The sequence below is a fragment of the Taudactylus pleione genome, unplaced genomic scaffold (genome assembly GCF_031769625.1).
Source record: "Taudactylus pleione unplaced genomic scaffold, aTauple2 ptg001815l, whole genome shotgun sequence".
NCBI classification, from domain to species: domain Eukaryota; kingdom Metazoa; phylum Chordata; class Amphibia; order Anura; family Myobatrachidae; genus Taudactylus; species Taudactylus pleione.
In genome coordinates this window covers 228,081-244,100 of record NW_028286212.1, presented here as the reverse complement: position 1 = coordinate 244,100, position 16,020 = coordinate 228,081, and the positions used below count along the sequence as shown (strand labels likewise).

Below are 16,020 nucleotides of genomic sequence, written 5' to 3'. Positions count from 1 at the left end.
GTTTCAGAGCGAGCGCTCGCAAACAGCGAGCGGCTCTGAATCAGGTCATAAAAGTTGTAGGTTGAATGATGCACAGCGCATATCAACTTCCTGCTTTAAAACTATTGCAATGTCTACATTATACATTATCATCACTACACAGAATGAATCACAAAAGTTGACAAAACGCAACTTTTTAATTGGAATTCACTCAGCCGTTAAAACAAAAGAAATGCATAGTGTGTGTGATTGCATTGAAATGTCATTGATTATTTATTTGTGTGTATTGTGCAGGTAGAGGAAGCTCTTGAAACCGTGAAAAACGCTACAAATGAGCAAGACCTGGCTCACCGCTTCAAAGAGTTTGGCAAAGAGATGGTCAAACTGAACTATGTGGCTGCACGAAGGCAACAGGTAATATACAGAAACCTCTGTTCTATATGGTGCTGATAAATGATACGTAGCTATCATACCAGCAGAGGGAGCATACCAGCTGGTCATATACACAGTACTGAGAGGACAGCAGGGAGCACCTGTAATGATAAACTATAGGAGGTAACTTGTATTTATGAGAACATTAACGTTTGGATCTATTATGCCTATTTCATTTAACAAAACATTAAGAAAAGTGTATGTATCCTTAAAGTTAGCATTGCGGAGTTACAAATTACTAATTACTAGTATCAAAGATGATGGACAGGACCTGTACCCACCTTCCTATTATGGAAAAAAAGCACAAAAGAGGCAATGACATGGGCCGACTGCATGGGCCAGTCTCTGCCATTTTATTTAAAGTACAGATCCACCTAGGGGTGTAAGTTCAAACCAGGACATTGGAGCATTCACTGCCAACGCCACAGTAGCACCCAGACGTATACTCGCCTCACTGCATTCACTTCTAACACACCAGCAGCACCCAGTCACACACTCTCCTCCTCCTGAATTCACTTCCAACACACCAGCAGCACCCAGTCACACACTCTCCTCCTCCTGAATTCACTTCCAACACACCAGCAGCACCCAGTCACACAGTCTCCTCCTCCTGAATTCATTTCCAACACACCAGCAGCACCCAGTCACACAATCTTCTCCCCCTGCATTCACTTCCAACACACCAGCAGCACCCAGTCACACACTCTCCTCACTGCTTTCACTACCAACACTCCAGCAACACACTCTTCTCCCCCAGCATTCACAACCAACACCCCAGCAGCATCCAGTCACACACTCTCCTCACTGCTTTCACTACCAACACTCCAGCAACACACTCTTCTCCCCCTGCATTCACTTCCAACACACCAGCAGCACCCAGTCACACACTCTCCTCCTCCTGCATTCACTTCCAACACACCAGCAGCACCCTGTCACACACTCTCCTCCTCCTGCATTCACTTCCAACACACCAGCAGCACCCAGTCACATACTCTCCTCCTGCATTCACTTCCAACACATCAGCAGCACCCAGTCACACACTCTCCTCACTGCTTTCACTACCAACACTCCAGCAACACACTCTTCTCCCCCTGCATTCACTTCCAACACACCAGCAGCACCCAGTCACACACTCTCCTCCTCCTGCATTCACTTCCAACACACCAGCAGCACCCAGTCACACACTCTCCTCCTCCTGCATTCACTTCCAACAAACCAGCAGTACCCATTCACACACTCTGCTCCTCCTGCATTCACTTCCAACACACCAGCAGCACCCAGTCACACACTCTCCTCCTGAATTCACTTCCAACACACCAGCAGCACCCAGTCACACACTCTCCTCACTGCTTTCACTACCAACACTCCAGCAACACACTCTTCTCCCCCTGCATTCACTACCAACTCCCCAGCAGCACCCAGTCACACACTCTCCTCACTGCTTTCACTCCCAACACTCCAGAAACACACTCTTCTCCCCCTGCATTCACTTCCAACACACCAGCAGCACCCAGTCACACACTCTCCTCCTCCTGCATTCACTTCCAACACACCAGCAGCACCCAGTCACACACTCTCCTCCTCCTGCATTCACTTCCAACACACCAGCAGCACCCAGTCACACACTCTCCTCCTCCTGAATTCACTTCCAACACACCAGCAGCACCCAGTCACACACTCTCCTCACTGCTTTCACTACCAACACTCCAGCAACGCACTCTTCTCCCCCTGCATTCACTACTAACACTCCAGCAGCACCCAGTCACACATTCTCCTCCTCCTGCATTCACTTCCAACACACCAGCAGCACCTAGTCACACACTCTCCTCCTCCTGCATTCACTTCCAACACACCAGCAGCACCCAGTCACACTCTCCTCACTGCTTTGACTACCAACACTCCAGCAACACACTCTTCTCCCCCTGTATTCACTACCAACACCCCAGCAGCACCCAGTCACACACTCTCCTCACTGCTTTCACTCCCAACACTCCAGAAACACACTCTTCTCCCCCTGTATTCACTACCAACACCCCAGCAGCACCCAGTCACACACTCTCCTCACTGCTTTCACTCCCAACACTCCAGAAACACACTCTTCTCCCCCTGCATTCCCTACCAACTCCCCAGCAGCACCCAGTCACACACTCTCCTCACTGCTTTCACTCCCAACACTCCAGAAACACACTCTTCTCCCCCTGCATTCCCTACCAACACCCCAGCAGCACCCAGTCACACACTCTCCTCACTGCTTTCTCTACCAACACTCCAGCAACACACTCTTCTCCCCCTACATTCACTACCAACACCCCAGCAGCACCCAGTCACACACACTCCTCACTGCTTTCACTCCCAACACTCCAGCAACACACTCTTCTCCCCCTGCATTCCCTACCAACACCCCAGCAGCACCCAGTCACACACTCTCCTCACTGTTTTAACTACCAACACTCCAGCAACACACTCTTCTCCCCCTGCATTCACTACCAACACCCCAGCAGCACCCAGTCACACACTCTCCTCACTGCTTTCACTACCAACACTCCAGCAGCACACTCTTCTCCCCCTGCATTCACTTAAGACACCAGCAGCACACAGTCACACACTCTCCTCCTCCTGCATTCACTTCCAACACACCAGCAGCACCCAGTCACACACTCTCCTCCTCCTGCATTCACTTCCAACACACCAGCAGCACCCAGTCACACACTCTCCTCATTGCTTTCACTACCAACACTCCAGCAACACATTCTTCTCCCCCTGCATTCACTTCCAACACACCAGCAGTACCCAGTCACACACTCTCCTCCTCCTGCATTCACTTCCAACACACCAGCAGCACCCAGTCACACACTCTTCTCCCCCTGCATTCCCTACCAACACCCCAGCAGCACCCAGTCACACACTCTCCTCACTGCTTTCTCTACCAACACTCCAGCAACACACTCTTCTCCCCCTACATTCACTACCAACACCCCAGCAGCACCCAGTCACACACACTCCTCACTGCTTTCACTCCCAACACTCCAGCAACACACTCTTCTCCCCCTGCATTCCCTACCAACACCCCAGCAGCACCCAGTCACACACTCTCCTCACTGTTTTAACTACCAACACTCCAGCAACACACTCTTCTCCCCCTGCATTCACTACCAACACCCCAGCAGCACCCAGTCACACACTCTCCTCACTGCTTTCACTACCAACACTCCAGCAGCACACTCTTCTCCCCCTGCATTCACTTAAGACACCAGCAGCACACAGTCACACACTCTCCTCCTCCTGCATTCACTTCCAACACACCAGCAGCACCCAGTCACACACTCTCCTCCTCCTGCATTCACTTCCAACACACCAGCAGCACCCAGTCACACACTCTCCTCACTGCTTTCACTCCCAACACTCCAGAAACACACTCTTCTCCCCCTGCATTCCCTACCAACTCCCCAGCAGCACCCAGTCACACACTCTCCTCACTGCTTTCACTCCCAACACTCCAGAAACACACTCTTCTCCCCCTGCATTCCCTACCAACACCCCAGCAGCACCCAGTCACACACTCTCCTCACTGCTTTCTCTACCAACACTCCAGCAACACACTCTTCTCCCCCTACATTCACTACCAACACCCCAGCAGCACCCAGTCACACACACTCCTCACTGCTTTCACTCCCAACACTCCAGCAACACACTCTTCTCCCCCTGCATTCCCTACCAACACCCCAGCAGCACCCAGTCACACACTCTCCTCACTGTTTTAACTACCAACACTCCAGCAACACACTCTTCTCCCCCTGCATTCACTACCAACACCCCAGCAGCACCCAGTCACACACTCTCCTCACTGCTTTCACTACCAACACTCCAGCAGCACACTCTTCTCCCCCTGCATTCACTTAAGACACCAGCAGCACACAGTCACACACTCTCCTCCTCCTGCATTCACTTCCAACACACCAGCAGCACCCAGTCACACACTCTCCTCCTCCTGCATTCACTTCCAACACACCAGCAGCACCCAGTCACACACTCTCCTCATTGCTTTCACTACCAACACTCCAGCAACACATTCTTCTCCCCCTGCATTCACTTCCAACACACCAGCAGTACCCAGTCACACACTCTCCTCCTCCTGCATTCACTTCCAACACACCAGCAGCACCCAGTCACACACTCTCCTCCTCCTGCATTCACTTCCAACACACCAGCAGCACCCAGTCACACACTCTCCTCACTGCTTTCACTACCTACACTCCAGCAACACACTCTTCTCCCCCTGCATTCACTTCCAACACACCAGCAGCACCCAGTCACACACTCTCCTCCTCCTGCATTCACTTCCAACACACCAGCAGCACCCAGTCACACACTCTCCTCCTCCTGCATTCACTTCCAACACACCAGCAGCACCCAGTCACACACTCTCCTCCTCCTGCATTCACTTCCAACACACCAGCAGCACCCAGTCACACACTCTCCTCACTGCTTTCACTACAAACACTCCAGCAACACACTCTTCTGCCCCTGCATTCACTACCAACACCCCAGCAGCACCCAGGCACACACTCTTCTCCCCCTGCATTCATTACTAACACTAACATGGCCCGTAACACGATTTAGGAACTAACTGGTTGCTACCTTACTTCTCTCCAGTTTATCTCTCTCCACGCTTTGATAAGTTTTCGCCTTTATTGCTCTCCACTTTATCGCTCTCCAAGGGTTGATACGTCTCCCCCACAATCTTTTTTTTTTTTTAAATAAATTCTTTATTTTCAGCTCGAAAAGTTTCACAGCATATAAACATAAGTACATATCAATACTGGTAAAATTTAAAAGGTAACAAGTTCTTGTGTTGATCCAAACATATATTAGATGAAAGACCCGTTATATAGCCCCTCATACCAAGATATACATATAATTTATAAAACTGAAAAAAAAAACCAATAGAGACATATACATCCTACCTGTTCTAATAGGGAAGGGGGGAGCCGAGACAAAGGTAGGAAGTGGAAGGAAAGTGTCGTCGTTAGGGAGAACAAGGAGGCGCAGAGATTAATTAATGACTGTAAAAATATAATGGTCAGAGACGAGCAAAATGATATATGTTTGCACTTGATTCAGAGGGACTAGGGCTTTATATGAGGGAGAATATTTGAACTCCATCCAAATAAAAGAAGTTGCCCCCTCCCCACGATCTTTTAGTGCACCTATGCACAGGGGAGGAAGCCATCTTGTGGCCTAATCCATTCTTCACAAAAACACAGCCTACAGATGCGCCCAGTTACATTGTGGCTGATCGCGCCACAAACGCGCGCACTCATCGCGCCATGTGATTCCCTGTGCTTGCATACGCTACGGTACGCTATGGCACACACTTCGGGGCATTACTATAGGGGCACTATAGGGGCACTACTACAGGGGCATTACTTTATCGGCACTACTATAGGGGCATTACTATGGGGGCATAACCATATGGGCACTACTACAGGGGCATTACTATATGGGCACTATTACAGGGGCATTACCTTAGGGAGCATTATTATAGGTGCACTGCTGAAGTGGGCATTACTATAGGGGCACTGCTGCAGGCAGCATTACTATGGTGGAACTACCAGGGGGGGGGCGCCAAATTATTGTCTTGCCTCGGGTGACAAAAATCCTAGTTTTGTCCACATGCAGTTTTCTATCTTCATAGGCTGGGGCAGGACAGAGTTGTAGAAAACAGTGTAAAAGCGATGTACGTTCACTCCTACTGCCCCTGAGCCGTCTCTGCTATTTGTTACAGGAGCTGAAGGACCCTCATTGTCGAGATGAGATGGCAGCTGCTCGGGGCTCTCTGAAAAAGAACGCCACCATGCTGTACACGGCGTCGCAAGCTTTCCTGCGCCACCCTGACGTGGCGGCCACCAGAGCGAACCGGGATTACGTCTTCAAGCAGGTGCAAGAAGCCATCGCAGGCATCTCGAACGCTGCCCAGGCCACCTCGCCCACTGATGAGAAGCAGGGTCACACGGGCATTGGGGAGCTGGCAGCCGCCCTCAATGAGTTTGATGTAAGTGTCTCAGATGCCGGATATGTGTTATTATTCAATGTTGTGTCCTGCATGATGTCAGGGCCGGATCTAGATCATTTCCCTCCTTATCCAGAATTTATGATGGTTTCTTTTTGTTTGTTTTTTAACTTAATTCATTAAAAAGGGTATTGCTTGGTATAGAGGCTTACTTTGGGTTTTGGAGATAAAAGGTTCTGGGTGGAGTTCCAAAATGTGGTGGGTCCATTGACGTCTGCTGCGTTTCCATGATGCCGTCCTCACTGGTCCATAGTACAGTAGATGCCAGCTGGAATCCCGGGCCCCAGGTAGTAGGGTTCTGTTATACAGAAGTGTATGACGTAGGGAACTCAGCTGAAAACTGAATTAGCATGACGTTATCCTGTAATAAGCTCTGATTTATAAGTGATGTTTGGAAGTTACAGCTATCTGTGAGCCCCTCCTCTGCAGGTGGAACCTAAGGTTAATACTTTCCCTGCCTGGACCATCTATACACCATATTTCTGTATATACTTGTATCTGCTTATGTACATGTGTTCTTCTATCTATAATTGTGCACCATGTCTCCTCTATGGGCCTGATTCCGAGGTGTACGCTAATGCCGCCCCCTCTGTTTCTGCGTACTCAGCTGCTATGCAAGAATATGCAAATGGCGCAGACGCCGGGAGATGTACTGAGACGCTCACAGTCTCGGCATCGACGCACATGCAAGTCGCAGCGTCGTTTGCAGATCACTCAATTATCGCTGTCCTGAGTGAGTCTACGGTTCCGCCAAACGGGTGCGGGAGCTGTGACGCCGGAGCCATATTCCTTGCTTATGGTGCGACACTACCCCAAGATGGCGGCGGCACGCCTGCGTTCATCGCCGCCACTCCCCGTTACCTTCACCATACGCTCCCTGCCGGTCAGTCACGTTGCAAGTAAAAAGTCAACTACGGTCATGTACCGTGACGCATGGATTGTACGACTTGGGACACATGCGCAAGCGGCCGATAATCGTTAAACTCCGTAAACATCGGCAATGTGTACATCTCTGCATCAGGTCCGATGTTTACTTATCCTACGTAATTCCGGATGTCTGACTTATAGCAGAGGATTTGGGTATTTGAGTATAAGAGAGGGGAGGTGTGACCAGTGTCGGGCAGAGGGGCCCATTGAGATGTGGTGCTGAGTGTTATTACCCTGATACAGTGACTGTAATAGACAGTCCAGGGCAGTAGTGCAAGTAGAAAAATAATGGTGGTGCTGTATGGGCAAAAAAAAATGGACGTGGTCACGCGTCACGAGGGCCGCGGCCACTTCAAATGGGGCGTGTCCGCATCACACCCCACCCATTTCTCGTCCCTCTGGGAGCATTCCATTCCAAATACACCTATATGGTGGTTTCTCTGCAATGGGGAACTAATCCTCTCTGGGCAGACGGTGTCTTCAGTCAGTATTCACTATTCATGTAGGAGATCACATGGTCCAGAAGATGCCTGTTTGTGTAGGAATATAACCAATGTCATCATCACACAACAGAGGTTCAGCCAGGCTCGAGTCCCTTGTGTCACCTCCCCTGTATCCCCCCTAGCCTCCTGCCCCTTGTGTCTCTCCAGCCTCCTGTCTTTCCGTCCTCCTACCCCCTGTCTGTCCTGAAGGGCACAGCCCCCTGCACTATCACTCCAGCCTCCTGTCTTTCCGTCCTCCTACCCCCTGTCTGTCCTGAAGGGCACAGCCTCCTGCACTATCACTCCAGCCTCCTGTTTTTACAGCAACTTCCTGCCCCCTGACTATTCAGCTTCCTACACCCTGCCCTGTCTCTCCAGCATCCTGTCTTTCCAGCCTCCTGACCCCATGTCTCTCAGCATCAACCCCCTCCCCTGTGTCCTACAGCCTACCCTTCTGTGTCTCTCAGCCTCCCCCTGTGTCTCTCAGCCACCCCCTGTGTCTCTCAGCCTCCCCCTGTGTCTCGCAGCCTCACCCACTGAGTCAATCAGCCTCCCCGTTTCTCTCAGCCTCCCCCTCAGTGTCTTTCAGCCTCCTCCCCAGTATCTCTCAACCTCCCCCCAGTGTATCTCAGCCTCCCCCTCTGTGTAAATCAGCCTCCCCTCCGGGAAAATCCGCCTCCCCCCGTTTCTCTCAGCCTCCCCCGTTTTCTCAGCCTCCCCGTGTGTCACTCAGCCTCCCCCTGTGTCAATCAGTCTCCCCCCTGTGTCAATCAGTCTCCCCCCTGTGTCAATCAGCCTCCCCGTGTCTCTCAGCCTCCTCCTGTGTCAATCAGCCTCCCCCTGTGTCAATCAGCCTCCCCCCTGTGTCAATCAGTCTCCCCCTGTGTCAATCAGCCTCCCCGTGTCTCTCAGCCTCCCCCTGTGTCAATCAGCCTCCCCGTGTCAATCAGCCTCCCCGTGTCTCTCAGCCTCATCTCTAAAGTGGACTCCCCAGCCAGCCTGTGTCTTCATCTGCAGCCCCCAACCTCAACCCGTGTGTCCCCAGCCCAGCACAGCTCACACTGACCTTCTTCTCCTGCTGCTGCCTGTGGCTGGGCTCCTCTTTTTAGTGTCCAGTGGCGTGGCATCATGACATCATACCACTGCAACTTTAGACATACATTTTTTTTTATTGTGCCGGCCCACCGGCCCGAATAAAGTTTTTTTCTTTTCATTTTTGTTTTCTAATACAAATCTCTGGTAAAAGTCACAGACAAAGCGTAAATATAACAAAATACCCTATCTCAGAGCCTCCAGACAGGACAGACTCTACCCAATAAAAAGAGCAGTGCCCAATCCGCCTCTCTTGGTGCAAAGGTTTGCAAATGTAGTCTGCAAATAAAGCTAAATTGGCTCAAGCGAATTATCATAGCTGGGTACACACTACACGACGTGTATACCCAGCTATGCAACCAAACCCCCCCCGCCGATGGGCCAGCGTATTGGGCGCCCAGTACACACTGGACGATCTGGTGCCCAACCGCTGCCACATCCCGCTGCATGTGGTTGTCAGCGGAATTGTCAGGTTGGCCTGCATGTAGGGCCAACCCGAAGATGCGGCTGACAATCCCATGGGAGCGCACACCGCCCAACATAGAGCGTACGCACTTAACTATTTTGACGATTTGCCATCTGATCCGTCGGAATCAGGCAAATCGTTAAAAAAAAATGCGTGTGTGTACTAAGCTTATGTGCTGCAAACAGACTGCTCTAAACCTGGCCCATTGTGCCATATACTTCAGCAAAAATGCTTTCTAGAGACAGAAAGAAAATGTATTGTAGAAAGTAACAGTGACATCTGGTGGCTAAAATTAGACATTGCAGTAAAGATAAGGAGCTAAACCAGTGGGTCCCAAACTGTGTGCCTTGGCACCCTGGGGTGCCTCAGGGCACTTGCAGGGGTGCCTTGGGTTGGTGGTCCAGTATCAAATAAAATGAATTTTATTCAGTGTGATAGGCAAAACCAGTGCTAATGGCTGTCAATCAAACAATGTGTGGACAAAAAGAAGCACAGGCCTGTCAGCCACCACATAACTAAACCTAAGACTGACCTATAAGCACAATTTACTTCATTTCATTTTTTTCTGAATTTCTCAATAAGAAACTTTTGGCTCAGGGGTGCCGTGGAAACAATGCTGATACTCCAGGGCGCCGTGAGTCAAAAAAGTTTGGGAACCACTGAGCTAAACAATAAATATACCGTACAAAAATGATGTTTTTCCTAAAGCAGTTATACTGCACAGTTACAGTACATTCTATTTAATTTTTCAATCTGTTTAAAAATCATACCTTGACATTACCACAGTACAGGGCGTGTACAGTATCTCTAAGGTACAGTCATTGCAACAGTTAGCCATGTGACCAGTGGCGTAACTAGGGTCTTCGGAGCCCAGGGCAAAATTAAGATTGAGGACCCCACCCACATAGGAAAATAAGTTTAGCGTGGCAAAAGGGGCATGGTCAAACAACGAAAGGGGCGTGGCTACTGAAAATGGGACGGGCCAACATGACACGCCACCAATTTCTTGTCAGTCTGTGAACATTCCTTTCTATTCCATATGCACCTTACCTATATGGTGGTTTCTCACAATGTGGAACCTCTGAAGAAATACATCCTCCCTGGGATGACGGCGTCTTCAGTCGGTATTCACTATTCATGTAGGTCACATCATCCAGAAGATGCCTGTTTGTGTAGGAATATTAACAAGGTCATCATCATACGATAGCGGATCAACCAGACTCCTTCCCCCTGTGTAACTTCCTTCCCCCTGCATCTCTCAGCCACACCATCATCTCCCTGCATCATCTCAGCCACACCATCATCTCACTGCATCATCTCAGCCACACCATCATCTCAGCCACACCATCATCTCACTGCATCATCTCAGCCACACCATCATCTCAGCCACACCATCATCTCAGCCACGCTATCATTTCACTGCATCATCTCAGCCACACCATCATCTCACTGCATCATCTCAGCCACACCATCATCTCAGCCACACTATCATCTCACTGCATCATCTCAGCCACACTATCATCTTACTGCATCATCTCAGCCACACCATCATCTCACTGCATCATCTCAGCCACACCATCATCTCACTGCATCATCTCAGCCACACTATCATCTCACTGCATCATCTCTTAGCCAAACCATGATCTCCCTCAGTGTCGTCTCTTCTTAGCCACACCATCGCCTCCCCCGGCGTCATCTCTCAGCACACCATCGCATCCCCCGCGTCGTCTCTCAGCACACCATCACCCCCCCGCGTTGTCTCTCAACACACAGACACACACTGACACAGATACACACAGACATATACACACACACTGACACATATACACACACTGCCATAGATACACATTAACACATATACACACATATATACACACACACTACCATAGATACACACACACATATACACACATATATACACACACTACCATAGATACACACATATACACACACACTGACACATATACACACACTACCATGGATACACACTGACACATATACACACACACTGATAATATACATACATACACACACACTGACACATACTGACACACACTGACACATATACAGTATACACACACACACTGATAATATACATACATGCACACTGACATATACACCATAACACATATACACGCACACTTGCACACACACAAAGCCTATACAGAGACACACACTTACACACACACACACAAATGCAGCCAGCAGCCTCCCACATAAAAAATGAAGACCCCCCTCCCGCGGAAACGTAGCCATCCAATCCCCAGCCTGCGACAACGGAGTTTAGCCATCCAATCTCCACCCCACCCCCCTCTTCCCGACACTCCCCGACCCTCCCCCACCCCCGGGGCAGTTTAGCCATTAGATACCCCCCCCAAGAACTTACCTGTGGTGAGCAGGCAGCGGCGATGGAGAGCACCGGGGAGGGAAGAATCACTCCTCACCCGGCGCAGACGGCAGCTCTAATCCAGGACTCCAGCAAGCAGGTCTAGAGGAGGATAGAGCTGGTAGGAAGCCTGCCTAGGAGGGGCTGCGAGCCTTCACTGCAGGCAGCCAAGCCAACAGCATGCTAGCAGGCACACTTGCCTGCTTGTTAAAAAGCAGACTCAGGACACAATGGTGGTGGGGGTAGGGCGTGCAGGTACGATGCTTACCATGGCACCCGGGGCATGTGCCCCGCTCATATTGTCCTAGCTACACCACTGCATGTGACTAAGGGGCCTGTTTATCATCACTTAATTTCATTTTCACCTACAAATTGTAGAAATTAAGTTTTCGGGTCATTCATCAAGAAGGTAAAGCAGGAGATATAACAGATATCTCCTACTTACCTCCCTCTGGCGAAATGGCCCGCTGTACCCATACACTATTATAACAGATATCTCCTACTTACCTCCCTCTGGCGGAATGGCCCGCTGTCCCCATACACTAGTATCACAGATATCTCCTACTTACCTCCCTCTGGCGGAATGGCCCGCTGTCCCCATACACTATTATCACAGATATCTCCTACTTACCTCCCTCTGGCTGAATGGCCCGCTGTCCCCATATACTAGTATCACAGATATCTCCTACTTACCTTCCTCTCCAGGAATGGCCGCTGTCCCCATACAGTAGTATCACAGATATCTCCTACTTACCTTCCTTTGGCGGAATGGCCCGCTGTCCCCATACACTAGTATCACAGATATCTCCTACTTATCTTCCTCTGGCGGAATGGCCCGCTGTCCCCATACACTAGTATCACAGATATCTCCTACTTACCTCCCTCTGGCGGAATGGCCCGCTGTCCCCATACACTATTATCACAGATATCTCCTACTTACCTCCCTCTGGCTGAATGGCCCGCTGTCCCCATATGCTAGTATCACAGATATCTCCTACTTACCTTCCTCTCCAGGAATGGCCGCTGTCCCCATACACTAGTATCACAGATATCTCCTACTTACCTTCCTTTGGCGGAATGGCCCGCTGTCCCCATACACTAGTATCACAGATATCTCCTACTTATCTTCCTCTGGCAGAATGGTCCGCTGTCCCCATACACTAGTATCACAGATATCTCCTACTTACCTTCCTCTGGCGGAATGGCCCGCTGTCTCCATACACTAACATCACAGATATATCCTGCTTACCTTCCTACAGCGGAATGGCCGCTATCCCCATACCCTAGTATCACCGATATCTCCTGCTTACCTTCCTCTACCAGAATAGCCCACTGTCCCCATACAATAGTATCACAGATATATCCTGCTTACCTTCCTCCGGCGGAATGGCCGCTATCCCCATACACTAGTATCACCGATATCTCCTGCTTACCTTCCTCTACCAGAATGGCCCACTGTCCCCATACACTAGTATCACAGATATCTCCTACTTACCTTCCTCTGGCGGAATGGCCCACTGTCCCCATACAGTAGTATCACAGATATCTCCTACTTACCTTCCTCTGGCGGAATGGCCCGCTGTCTCCATACACTAACATCACAGATATATCCTGCTTACCTTCCTCTGGCGGAATGGGCGCTATCCCCATACACTAATATCACAGATATCTCCTGCTTACCTTCCTCTACCAGAATGGCCCACTGTCCCCATACACTAGTATCACAGAAATCTCCTGCTTACCTTCCTCTTGCGGAATGGCCCGCTGACCCCATGCACAAGTATCACAAATATCTCCTTCTTACCTTCCTCTGGTGGAATGGCCCACTGTCCCCATACACTAGTATCACAGAGATCTCCTGCTTACTTTCCTCTCCTAGAATGTCTCGCAGTCCCTATACAATAGTATCACAGCTATCTCCTGCTTACCTTCCTTTACCGGAATGGCCCGCTGTCCCCATACACTAGTATCACAGATATATCCTGCTTACCTTCCTCTGGCGGAATGGCCCGCTATCCCCATACACTAGTATCACAGATATCTCCTGTTTACCTTCCTCTTGTGGAATGGCCTGCTGTCCCCATACACTAGTATCACAGATATCTCCTGCTTACCTTCCTCTACCAGAATGGCCCGCTCTCCCCATACACTAGTATCACAGATTTCGCCTACTTACTTTCCTCTTGCGGAATGGCCTGCTGTCCCCATACACTAGTATCACAGATATCTCCTGCTTACCTTCCTCTACCAGAATGGCCTGCTGTCCCCATACACTAGCATCACAGATATCTCCTGCTTACCTTTCTCTCCCGGAATGGCCCGCTGTCCCCATACACTAGTATCACAGATATCTCCTACTTACCTTCCTCTGGCGGAATGGCCCGCTGTCCCCATACACTAGTATCACAGATATCTCCTACTTACCTTCCTCTCCAGGAATGGCCGCTGTCCCCATGCACTAGTATCACAGATATCTCCTACTTATCTTCCTCAGGCGGAACGGCCCGCTGTCCCCATACACTAGTATCACAGATATATCCTACTTATCTTCCTCTGTCCCCATACACTAGTATCACAGATATCTCCTACTTACCTTCCACTGGCGGAATGGCCCGCTGTCCCCATGCACTAGTATCACAGATATCTCCTACTTATCTTCCTCAGGCGGAACGGCCCGTTGTCCCCATACACTAGTATCACAGATACTTACCTTTCTCTGGCGGAATGGCCCGCTGTCCCCATACACTAGTATCACAGATATCTCCTGCTTACCTTCCTCTGGCGGAATGGCCCGCTGTCCCCATACACTAGTATCACAGATATCTCCTGCTTACCTTCTCTGACGGAATGGCCCACTGTCCCCATACAGTAGTATCACAGATATCTCCTACTTACCTTCCTCTGGCGGAATGGCCCGCTGTCTCCATACACTAACATCACAGATATATCCTGCTTACCTTCCTCTGGCGGAATGGCCGCTATCCCCATACACTAGTATCACAGATATCTCCTGCTTACCTTCCTCTACCAGAATGGCCCACTGTCCCCATACACTAGTATCACAGATATCTCCTGCTTACCTTCCTCTCGCGGAATGGCCCGCTGACCCCATGCATAAGTATCACAAATATCTCCTTCTTACCTTCCTCTGGTGGAATGGCCCACTGTCCCCATACACTAGTATCGCAGAGATCTCCTGCTTACTTTCTTCTCCTAGAATGGCTCGCTCTCCCCATACAATAGTATCACAGCTATCTCCTGCTTACCTTCCTTTACCGGAATGGCCCGCTGTCCCCATACACAGATATATCCTGCTTACTTTCCTCTTGCGGAATGGCCTGCTGTCCCCATACACTAGTATCACAGATATCGCCTACTTACCTTCCTCTACCGGAATGGCCCGCTGTCCCCATACACTAGCATCACAGATATCTCCTGCTTACCCTTCTCTCTCGGAATGGCCCGTTGTCCCCATACACTAGTATCACAGATATCTCCTGCTTACCTTCCTCTGGCGGAATGGCCCGCTATCCCCATACACTAGTATCACATATATCTCCTGCTTACCTTCCTCTCCCAGAATGGCCCACTGTCCCCTTACATTAGTATCACAGATATCTCCTGCTGCATAACCGTGGGTTTCGTTCTGATCGAAATAAATAGTTACACACGTGACCATTTGAGTGAGTAGAAATGACAACACTTTATTTGCAAGTAACAAACAAACAATAAGCAAACAATTAACATACAAAGTATACAGTATACTCAACTTTGGTCTATGTATTCAGATGACACCAGTCGTTCATCATCTTCAACATAAGATGTAGTTCATCTTCATCTGGGGAGCCCTCGTTTCAATAACGCCCAGGCAGTTCAATTTACATTGCAGGCACCCTACTGCAGTCTCAGGTCTTTACACGAGCCAAAGAGTCTTTGTCTAAATCTTGATTTATATACCATAGTCTGGGTGTTGGCTTTCCGGATAATAAGCCCATATTAGTTGCAAACTGGGTATCAAGCACTGATTGGTACAGCATAGTATGGACTATTCTTATCTCTTGCACATGCTCTGTAAGCATTAAGATATACTACCAGACAAAGAAATACAGTAATGACGTGTTCTAATGTCTGGAGATAAACTCTCAAAGCCCCTTTGTGTGGAATAACCCATAATGCTTAGCATCTC

The 16,020-nt window shown here is 49.6% G+C and overlaps 1 protein-coding gene across 1 annotated transcript in view; it reads left to right on the top strand.

The window, feature by feature from the left end:
• LOC148436328 (catenin alpha-2-like) overlaps positions 1-16,020 on the top strand; it is a 227,060-nt gene that overhangs the window by 151,410 nt on the left and 59,630 nt on the right. Inside the window, exons 4-5 of the mRNA XM_088465042.1 lie at positions 274-393; positions 6,197-6,463. Coding sequence (XP_088321168.1) covers positions 274-393; positions 6,197-6,463 — 387 coding nt within the window. The remainder of the gene's footprint in view (positions 1-273; positions 394-6,196; positions 6,464-16,020) is intronic.